This window comes from Dermacentor albipictus, chromosome 4 (genome assembly GCF_038994185.2).
Source record: "Dermacentor albipictus isolate Rhodes 1998 colony chromosome 4, USDA_Dalb.pri_finalv2, whole genome shotgun sequence".
NCBI lineage: Eukaryota > Metazoa > Arthropoda > Arachnida > Ixodida > Ixodidae > Dermacentor > Dermacentor albipictus.
Genome location: NC_091824.1, coordinates 134,023,979 through 134,035,057, shown reverse-complemented (window position 1 = coordinate 134,035,057; position 11,079 = coordinate 134,023,979). Strand labels below are relative to the sequence as shown.

Below are 11,079 nucleotides of genomic sequence, written 5' to 3'. Positions count from 1 at the left end.
TGGTCCAGAGAGGCGGTCCACAACTGCAGCTCTTTAGGCAGGCTGTTCATCGGTAGATAAAGAGAAAAACCGCACCTCCAACTACCCTCCCAGAAAGAAACCCTCTCTCTTTCGTCCCGTCCCCCCTTCTCTTTCCGACGATACCGCCTGGACGTGTTCGTCCGAAACAGGCCGGGGAATCCCCCTCCGCACCCTCTAATGCTGATGATGGCGGGACACACGGAGCCCGACGGTGTTTGATGGTCGAGTGTTTTACGGCGACGCTTTTGCGTTTCGATACTTGCCGCCAAACTGGAGCCCTCCCTTCCCCCTCTTGCCAAACCCACGCTTTGCAGCTCGCCGTCTCTGCATTTCTCTCTCTCTTTCGCCCTCACTCTGCCGCAAAGGCTTAGCGCACTACTGACTCGGTGGCCTTTCCCCTCTCCAGTGTACGGGCTTCTGTGCATCGTCCTCGTAGCAGTGCGTTCGCGCCCGGGAACAAGGGAAAGGGGCCGCCCGTAAAGCGACCGGGCTTTGTCGAGTCAGGCGGCTGGGCATGTCCGGGATTTCCGCTGCCGACGCCGCGGCCGCAGCCACCAAATTAGGGGTCGGCGGGGAGCTTTCCCCCCTTTGTGCGTGTCGCTGACCCGGTTCGCAGTGGCGTGCGCCAGGCGGCCACTTTCACCGGCGAAGGAAAGACGAGAACGCAGAAGACGTGCGGAAGACGACGACGACGCGGCGGTTGTTGAACGGCGCCCTCGAGTGAAGGGCCCGGAGGTGGGGAGGGGGACAGATGAAGAGGAAGCCCATCTACGTTGCGCGTGCGGGCGGTCGCTTTGCGTTTTTTCCAGCAACAGTGCGCGCACGGCGCATTGCAGCCCGCTGACGCGCTACAGCCCTGCCGCGCTGTTCGCAGCGTCGCACGTCCGGATGCCAGATGCTCAGACCCTGACTGCAGTCGGAACGAGCGAACTGCGAGGAGGCAGCGGAGCGTGATACATGAAAATCTGCAGAAAATCAGTGCCGCTTGCAACGCCGACAGATGCGTGTCGGGTTTTTCTTTCTTTTTACTATTATTATTTGTTGTTTGTTTCACAAGAGTCGTCTGCACAGCCTATTTTGGAAAGTGCACGTTTTCGGCTTTCTCCCTGCTTCCGGATGACGGGCTAGGGGGGGGGGGGGGTTATATGTGACTTTCCTATTCGTTTTCTTTGTTTTCAGTCAGCCTATCCTTGCTGTGCAAAGAGCAAGTACGCTCATTGATTTCTGCTAGTTAAGCACCGCCGTGCTTGAAGGCTGTTGTCGGCCTCGCGGAATCTATTTTCTGACTCCGGGACAGGGCGATGACGTGTTTAGAAGCTCGCCGCGATTCAAGTGTGTGGAATGCGAGACGAGGCATACGCAGACGCACTCGTCCGGATACAGTATGTGCGGTCTTATGCACTTGAGAGCCGAAACAAGAAACGTGTGGGCTGCGCTTGTGAGCCGCTTCATGGCTGCGCTATATTTCTGGTCATTGCCAGCACGACCAGAAACGTTAGAGCACGATCAGCGTGGTAGCTTGTACGACCCTGTTTGTTACGAACAGCGGGCGGATGTTAATTAATGTATTTTCCCAGAACGCGGAGTCTGGTTATAGGTGCAACAGGATGTGCCAACGTTCATTTTCCGCGAAGTACTCACGTAAGAACTATTTGAAAAAAAAAAAAAGGTCATGAGACAACCTACAACGATAAACAAGAAGGGAAAAGGCGTGCACTATAGCTTTTTTTTATTATTATTATTCTGGGAAAAGGAATACGAAGGCGCCATCAGTGGCTTGTGGATGGTCTGCGCTGTCAAAACATTGCGCATGTGGAGGAAACTGCTTTTTGTGGAGTGCAATGGGAAGTCGCTGAGCTTATTCATTCTGTTCTGTATACTTCCTTACCCTTTGTACACATTTACTGCACGTTGGATTCCGCAGTTAAGTCACTGTCCACACCAAGCTTTCAGGTAAATTCGTCCAACGCAATACATATGCTCCCCGCGTCTTTGTCTACGGCGATGTCTCTCTAAGTTAATGTATACCTCATAGCAGTTCCTCCGTTAAGGTAATGTTTCTGTTGCGCGCAATGGGGTAACAAGCGATTGGCATCGCGTAATGCTTTGATGAAGCAGAGGGTCTACAACAACGCTGATGCTGCACTAAATCTAGCCACCGATCAGCTTCTTTCACTTGAGCTGATACCTTATGTAGCATATAGTCGAGTGAACGCTGACTTCGGACTTCTATTGAAACACGGCAAGTGAGCACATTTTACTTCACGTCGCATTCGGGTGCAGAACACAGCGCCCAAGCTTAGAAAACGCGTAGATATATGTCATCCAAACCTATGGCGAACTGGCTTTCTGGGTGATGGAATACGGCGCTGTCGGCTGACCACTAACTACGTATGTTGCGGAGTTGCGTCTCCGAAGATTCGTACACGTAGGTAAAGTTGGCTGTGCTTCGGTAGCTATAGGGTGAGACTGGGTCACACATTGTGCGAACCCCATTGTATAGCTTCATTTTGCTATAGTCTTTCAGGCTGTCTGTTTATGCGTCCGTAAGCGAGTGAATAAATGTGGTCGAGGCAGAAGTGCTCTGGTCGTAGAACATGTTGTAAAAGGCGCTACGCCATTCGCTTACCAAAGAAAAACTCTCGTGAGCTCTTAGCACGGCACAGGAAGGCACGTACCATGGTTCTGTAGAGTTACTATAATTTCACTGCGGTTTCGTCGACGAATCGAAATTCGCTGTGCAAACACGCAATGGTGACGAGTCCGTAATGCGTACGGCAATGCATCTGAATTTCCTGCCCTGATGTCACTGCGTGATGAAACACGAGCAATAAGCCCAGTGTGATACACTCGCTGCTGGCTGAAAATCAACCCACGGATTACGTCGTTATCAGCAGCCTGAAAGCTTCTATGCTTGAAACGAGTTGCGGTCCTCGATCGTGCTGGCGTCGCTGTTGGACCTGCGTGGCAAACGCTTTTTCCAGCAACTGCCTGCCGACGAATCTACCGGTCGGTGCAATAAACGGATCGTGCGACAAACGTCAAACGGGTAGTGTAAGCGCGCGTCTTAGATTCGAGAAGTAAGGCAAGCGGGCAGGAAACGCAAGTAAAGAAGGTACAATGTACATGCGGAGACTATTCTTGGCGAACAATATTTTACTGAAGAAGCAGAAGGTGTGTTAAGTGATTTTTGTTCGTTGTCCTTTCTTTCGCTTAGGTTAGTTAGATAAGCATTGTTTGCCGTTCATTTGGCGTCTTCCTTGTAGGTGTTTCTCGTATGGTGCGTGGTCTTAACTTATTTAACCACAAATCAACTCACCCATCATTTAAAAGCTTTGCACCGAAGAACAGCGTGTCGTGCATCTGCTGAGTGTGACGCATTTATGCCCTTTTACAGATACGCGCAGTCAGAACACAAGCTAAGCACCTCTCGCGTATATAAGAGGGAACCCAGCGGAGCCATTTCGCTTTCTTTGTTCTGTAGCCAGGATCCCAAGGGTACACGGCCACTGTGAAAGCGAAGACAGCTTGAATAAAGAGGAATAGTGAAAAGCAGATTTTAAAAACACATTTCAATTGAATGCTGAGCGCAATAATTGAAATGCCGGTCGCAGACGTTAGTGAAAAACAATAGATGGGATTTTTTATTGAAGGCAGACGCCTGTTATCGAGCTCCTCAAGTTCTGCATGAAGATTTTCATCAAGAACTATATATTCCAATGTATTGTCAAAGGGCATTACAATACGGCGATGCCGCACCGTTAACGAAAAAGGATAGGATAGGATAGGAATAACTTTAATGAAGTGCCGGCAAACGACGATTTAACGTGTCGTGACGCTGGCCAAGCGTCGACCCGGGGTTATGCCCTACTCTGCACTAGCCCAGTTGGGCCCGTTTGTAGTGGGTCATGAGGCTTGTGCTTCTCGAGCGCACCCCGGGCCTGCTGGACGGCCCATAGTTGTGATTCCTTGTCTGCAGACTGCAGTGCACCTTGTAGTTCTGGCGGATAAGTCCTGGAGGTAGCTGCCGTCGGGAACCTGGCACAGTCCCACATGATATGCCATTGGTCCGCCGGACCCGCTGCACAAACACCGCACAGCCCACTCGGATAGAGCTCTGGGTGAAGCACGTGCAGCATTGCGGGGGCGAGGAGTGACGCGGTCTGTAGTTGTCTTAGGATTACGGCCTGCTCCCGACTGAGTGCCGGGTGGGGAGGCGGCATTGTCCGTCGAGCTAAGCGGTAACACTTAGTTACTTCGGCATAACTGGTCACTCTGTCCTTGGTTTCGAACCACCACACGGAACGGTCACTCTCGGGGGCACGGAAAGTAAGCGCTCGTGCCGCCGAATGAGCCGTCTCGTTGTGGTTCGGTGAGGATGCACACTCGCCAGCGTGCGCCGGGAACCACTTGATACGGACGGTGCTGCCGCGGTCTTGAAATTGGAGCTTGCCGATGATGGCGGCCGCCGGCGCGCATATTCGCCCCTTGGCAAAGTTGCGCACGGCATTCCTCGAGTCGCTGAGCACGGTGCGACACTCGGCCTCGGTGATCGCCAGAGCGATGGCAACCTCCTCAGCGTCTGTGGCGTTCGTGCACCGCACGCTCGCCGCCGTTGTCTTGGTGCCGGTAGCCGCCGCAACGACCACCGCCGCGAAGCCTTCCCGCTTGTATTCCGCGGCGTCCACATACCGGGCGTGCGGGTCTTGGGCGTGTTGTTCAGTGAGGGCCTTGGCCCGCGCCTGCCGCCGTTCTTGGTTGTATTCTGGGTGCATGTTCTTTGGGATGGGGTCCACGTAAATGTGGGCCCGCGCCTCATCTGTAATCTCGCACGGTTGCCGGCTGGGAGCTTGGGGGCTGTAACCCAGGGACGTCAGTATACTGCGGCCCGTCTTGGTGGTAGAGAGGCGCTCGAATTGCGCGCTGAGCTGCGCCTCGGCTATTTCTTCTAGGGTATTATGGACGCCGAGCCGCAAGAGCCGAGCCGTACTCGTGGTCTCCATTAAACCCAGCGCCGCCTTGTAAGACCGTCTGATCAGCGTGTTGATCTTGGTCCTGTCAGTGACGTGCCAATTAAGGTAGGCCGCAACGTAGGCGATGTGACTAATCACGAACGACTGGACAAGGCGCACGAGACTGTCCTCACGCATGCCTGCCCGTCGTGCAGAGACTCGATGTATGAGCCGGATGGCGTCCATTGCCTTGGTGGTAAGCTTGTTGATGGTCTCGTCGTTGCGGCCGCTCTTGTTGAGCAGCAGGCCCAGGACCCTGATCTTGGGAACTTCGGGGATGCGTTGCCCCGATGCAGTCACAATTTTGATGTGATCACACTCGCGAAGAGGAGCGCGCTTCCGTCCCGGTCGAAGCGGTGTGAGGACGAACAGCTCGGATTTGGCGGGCGAGCACATGAGGCCTGTGCCATCAAGGTGCTGCTCGATGGCGGTAACCGCCGCTTGCAGCTGTTGCTCGATGCTGGCGTCGGTGCCGCCGGCCGCCCACAGGGTAATGTCGTCGGCGTAGATCGTATGCCGGACGCCGGTCCCCGCTACTGCCCTCGCTACCCCGATCATGACGAGGTTAAAGAGCAACGGCGATATAACCGAACCCTGTGGAGTACCCGTACTGCCGAGCTTGTGTTCGGGGATCTTGAGGTCTCCGGCGTGCAGTTCCACCGTGCGATTGGTCAAGAAGTCTTGAATGTAATTGTAGCTCGTTACCCCCATGTTGAGCCTTGATACTTGTCCTAATATGGCTGAGTGTTTGACTTTGTCGAATGCACTTTGTAAATCGAGACCCAGAATTACTTTGCTGTCTTGTGTCTTGTTGTCGACGATTTCTTGTTTGAGCTGTAACATGGCATCTTGTGTGCTGAGTCTGCGCCGGAAGCCGATCATCGTGTCAGGATAGAGGCCTTCCTTCTCTAGGTATTCCTGCCAACGGTTGGCGACCACGTGCTCCAGCACCTTGCCCACGCAGGACGTCAGCGAGATGGGACGCAGGTTGCCGATGTCCAGTGGTTTGCCCGGTTTCGGAATCAGGATCGTTCTAGCCGTTTTCCACTGTCGAGGGAGCTTGCCCGAATGCCAGCATTCATTGAAGTAGTCTGTTAGGGCCTCTATCGAAGCGTCGTCCAGGTTGCGTAGCATCTTGTTTGTAACGAGATCTGGGCCGGCTGCTGAGCGGGTGTTGAGCTCGTGCAGCGCTACCCGTACCTCTGATATGGTAATGTCTCGGTCTAGCCACGCGTTGGGCAGCCCCCCGTACGGCGGGTGGGTTTCTGTTGGCGTGTCTGGCAGATACTTGGCTTCCAGGCTCCTGATAACAGCGTCTTTTCCTTGTTGTTGTGTGATGGTGTGCATGAGGCGGGCCAGGCGGTCTCGCTGGGTTGACTTGGTCTTTGTTTCGTCTAGGAGGTGCCGAAATAGATTCCATGTACAACTGCGGTGCAATTCCCTGTCAGCTCGGTTGCAGATCTCGTTCCACTGTTGACGGCACAGGAGCATGCAGTGTTCTTCAATGGCCCTATTTAAGTCAGCCACCTTCTTCCTCAATTTGCGATTCAGCCGGTGCTGCTTCCAACGCGCCTGTATCGAACGTTTGGCCTCTATCAGATGGGCCAGGCGGCTGTCCATGATGATGACGTCTTCGTCTGTTTCTATGGTCTTTGTGGCTGAGCGCACTGCATCGCGGAGTTCCGCAGTCCAGGTTTCGATCTCTGTGATGTTTTGTGCTGTGGTGAGGCGCCCTTTACGGAATTCGTCCCAGTCCGTCCACTTATGTATAATGGTATTGCTCCGTAATTGGTTGGGTATCGTAATTTCGAGGATGTAGTGGTCACTGCCCAGGTCGACGCCCGTGTTGTGCCATGTTACTTTGCCCGTGTGGTCATTTTTTATGAACGTAAGGTCCGGTGTGGTGTCTCGTGCTACGGAGTTGCCGATGCGCGTAGGATGCGCGGGGTCCGTGATTAGGACACATTTGTGGTCCAGGGTATCCTGTAATAAGTCCCGTCCCTTGGCCGTGTCCTTCACATAACCCCACGCTCGATGGGCGGCGTTGAAGTCCCCTCCGATCAGCAACGTGTTGTCTCTGGCTTGGGTGCTGGCTGTGTGTAGTAGGGTCTTGAATTTCTGTGTTTGGTGCTTGGGGTTACTGTAGATGTTGGCGATGAACAGGCTGCCTTTCCGTTGTTTGCTTGGGATGATTTCGGTGAAGGCGTATTCCACCCTGCTGCGGCCTTGTTTGAGTTGGTGCTCGATGAACGTGAGCCCTTTGCGGACGAACGTGCAGACGCCCCGTCCCTCCGCTTGGCTGACGTGAGCGCGATACCCAGGGAGGGTGGGGGTCACCGTCGCCGTTTCTTGCAGTAGGATAATGTCGGGTTTCTTGTTTACTGTGGTAATATGTTGTCGCAGCACGGCTTTCTTGTTGTTGTAACTGCGGCAGTTCCACTGCCAGACCGTAAGGCCCGGTAGTGATGCTATTGTGGATTTGTGCTGGGACATAGTTGTGGCGAGGGTGGGGCTTGCGTCTGTTCTTGGAGGTATGGGTGTTTTGCGAATTCCGCTGAAAAGATGGGGCTGCGGACTATGGGCTTGAGGGTGTGTTCAATGAATTCGAAACGCTCTTGTATGGTGCGGAAGGACGTGGTGATCAGTTCCTCCAGCCGTGCCAGTCGTTGGTCGGTCACGGCAGCCGTGCTGGCGTAGGTGTTGGCGAGCGCTTCAATTTTGGCTTCGAGCTGAGTTTCCAATTGGGTCAGGTCCTTGTAATGCCGTGATGAAGTGCGTGTTCGCTTCTTGGTGGTTGGGTCAGTGGTGTTCTCCTCCTGGGGCGCGTCTTGGGTTTTGTCCTTTGATTCTGTGACTTGGTGCGATAGCGTGTCGGAGTTCTGCTCGGGGACAACGGTGGGTGTTGGTTCGGTGCGTGCTCGTTTCTTGGGGGTTGGATCAGTGGTCTTCTCCTCCTGGGGCTCGTCTTGGGTTGTTTCCATTGATTGTATGCCTTGGTGTGATGGCGTGTCGGTGGCGGGTGTAGGTGTCTCGGGTGACTGAGCTGGTTCTGTCCTTTGATGGGCTTGCTGTGCTTGAAGCTCTTTCTTGACCTCGGCTAGCTCTTCCGCAAGCCGGCGCGTGGTTTCTACCAGGGTCGCATTGGTTGCGCGGAGTTGTTCGAGTTCGTTGTAGTAGGGGCTGGTAGTCCACGCCTGCCAGGTGCTCGGAGTGCTTCGGCCACTAGTGGCGCTGTTGGAGCTGGCGCTGCTGCCTTTAACTTCGCCCTTGGCTACGTCGGCCCAGCTGACTTTGTCACGGGAGCGCGATCGCGTTGCGCCGCAACTGTTCCTGTCCGATGAGTCACGACCGCGGGATGCGCTGCGCGAGGCATGACGGGAAGCGTAACGTGATGCGTGGCGCGACGCGCTGCGGGACCTGCCACGGGAAGCGCTGCGCGAGCGGGAGCGTCCTAGGCGTGGAAATGCGCTTGATTCGAGTGCTTGCTTTCGCTGTTCTTCGGCGTTACGGCGTTCCCATCGCCGTCGCCGCACGACGTACGGAACCTTGTATTTGGCTCTGCAGAGGCGGTCTCCAGTGGGTGTTCTTCGCCACAGAGCTTGCACTTGGGGACACACTTGTGGCCCTCTCTGGGATTAGAAACACCGCATGAAAGACAAACACGTACGTTTGGTGTGGGGCACACGTCGCGCCTGTGGCCGACCTTGCCGCATACTTTGCACACTTCTATTTGCTTCCTGTAGAGACTGCACGGATAGAGCGTGGATCCATAACGCACATACTTGGGAACCTTGATACCGTTGAACACAACGATTATTGTCGTCGTGTGCCCGATACGCTTCGCTCCCACGGCGAGGGGGTTGTACTTGGTAACAATCTGCTGCATTATTTCGGCTTCGCTGTCCTCGAGCGCTATGCCCCTGATCACGCCCTTGACTGTGTCGTGGGCGGTCGTTCCGTAAGCGCTCACTTCGTATATTTTGCCTTGCACGTTGATAGCTTGTATTCGAGCATACTTGTTCGCTCGCTTCTCACAAGGAGTGCTGAGCACCATAATGTTCTGATGGATATTGGGACACGCCATATCCTCAGCTCGATCTGCCTTCTCAATTCCCGCTGCCGCCATGATGGCAGTAGCCACGCATGCAGCTCCCGCCTTGGAAATATCGAGTCCTCCGCGGGGCCGCACGACGATCTTAATTTCTTCCGCAGGCATTGCGGGCATGCGAGCCGCCCGAATAACTGCGGTCCTGACGTTCTTGTTGAATTTAGTCTTCTGCTGAGTGCTCGGAGTATCAGTACGAGAATTCGACTCACCCTGCGTTGCATGCAGGCGTGTTCGGCTCGTGTGCCCACCGTTGTGTAGCCATCCGGGCGTGCGATGAAATTCCTCGGGCATAATTTCTTCTCCGTCTACTTGCACGCACATTTGGGAAACCTGGGAACCGTGCGTCAAAGCGGTGGGGGAAACCTCCATGTTGTCGTGGCAGTAGCACGGCTGGCTAGGCCCAGCAAGCCTTGGCTTCGCTTAGGCCTAGCAATGCCTGTTGGCGGTGAACCAGGTAAAGTCCGATAAATCGATGAAAAACGCACCTTTGATGGAAAGTCGGGTATCGGAGGATAGCGGATACCTTTACGATCACACTGGTAATAAAATCTTCGGGATCCAAACTAATTAGCACTGAGAAAGCGGGCATTAACGACGGAGCCGATATGAGCACTTCCTTGTCAGCAATGGCTCATACCCTCTTCCTCCTTAACGAAAAATAAGATTTCTCTTGCGCTTCCTACTCGTCTTCTGAATTGTAGTAGCCATGCACGGTATAGCCTTTGCAAAATTAAAATAGAGAAAGAGAAAGTGTTTGGGCGTAAGCTAGACGGTCTCCTAGTGTATAACTAAATAAAACTGAAATGTTTTGCCTGCACAAGTAAGTAAATAAGTTACGTTACGCTGATAGTGCAGCCGAAGTAGCAGCACACTCAATCTAAGGTGCCGTATATGATAGTGAGAAGAAAGCAAAGCTCGTATTAAACGACAAGGAAAGAAAGAAGCGTGGTTAACCGATAGCATGATCGCACATCGTGCGTCTGTAGTCGAGGCTATATTCTCAGCAAAAAATCACTACATATACTCTTTTTCAACAGCTTTCTTATCCGAGCGTCTGCTACAGCCTCGACAAACGCAACCGCGCTCGCTCGCTCATCACACCGCCGTCAAAAGAATGACAGTGTAAGTGTAACGCGTTCCTCTCACATTTCTGCGTGTGACAGGACTGGTAAATACACGCTGACATAGATATATATATATATATGGCGCAGAAAGAGACGTTCAGGGGGAACAACTGCTGGCGAGGTCTGCCATGGTTAAACCCACCTGTCTCAACGTTATCACCACCACCGTATTAGAAAGCGTCTAAATGTCCTCATTTCGATACTAATTACAAAACGAAAAAAAAGAAGACTGCATATTAAGTAGTTCAAATGGCCTCAAGGCCAGTCCAGCAGCACCCGTATGTGCATCGGGATGGTAGGTGATCACGCTGCACACGGTTGTCGGTGCTGTTATATGGAACACCGCGAAAAGGCTCAATATTAGCTGCCGGTAATAAATCTTAGTAATAAATCATAGGTTAGTTATGTCGACGCCCGGAGCCCCTAACTGTGATGTCTGTCATAGAGCAAGTAGTACTTCATAAGAGTCAAGGCTAATCAGTCAACATCACGACAGTGACCAGCGCCAACGTTTCTTTATTTACCATGTTCAAGGGCACGTCAGAATGCTGCTCAGCACTGCACGCAAAGCACAGAACTGTTCCACAGTCGAGCTGGTTTCGGATAAAATCGGTCCACGTCGTCGATCTTGCTACACTGGCGCACTTTCTGCACATATACACTTTCTGCATTGCTGCACTGGCGCACATGTAGTACATGCCGGCATATAGTACGCGGCTAACGTAGGGGTGGCATTGCATCCAAGCGATGGCAGACGCCGTTCTGTAAACATGCGATATATAGCGACCTCGCGATGCGAATCTAAGTACGGCTC

At 53.3% G+C, this 11,079-nt stretch overlaps 1 protein-coding gene across 1 annotated transcript in view; it reads right to left on the bottom strand.

Moving 5' to 3' along the window:
* Positions 1–7,501: 7,501 nt before the first annotated feature.
* The window catches only part of LOC139059555 (uncharacterized), a 31,713-nt gene continuing 28,135 nt past the window's right edge, over positions 7,502–11,079 (bottom strand). Inside the window, exons 3-4 of the mRNA XM_070537987.1 lie at positions 8,816–9,471; positions 7,502–8,393 (exon numbers count right to left, since the gene is read on the bottom strand). Of these exons, the coding sequence (XP_070394088.1) occupies positions 7,502–8,393; positions 8,816–9,471 (1,548 nt within the window). The remainder of the gene's footprint in view (positions 8,394–8,815; positions 9,472–11,079) is intronic.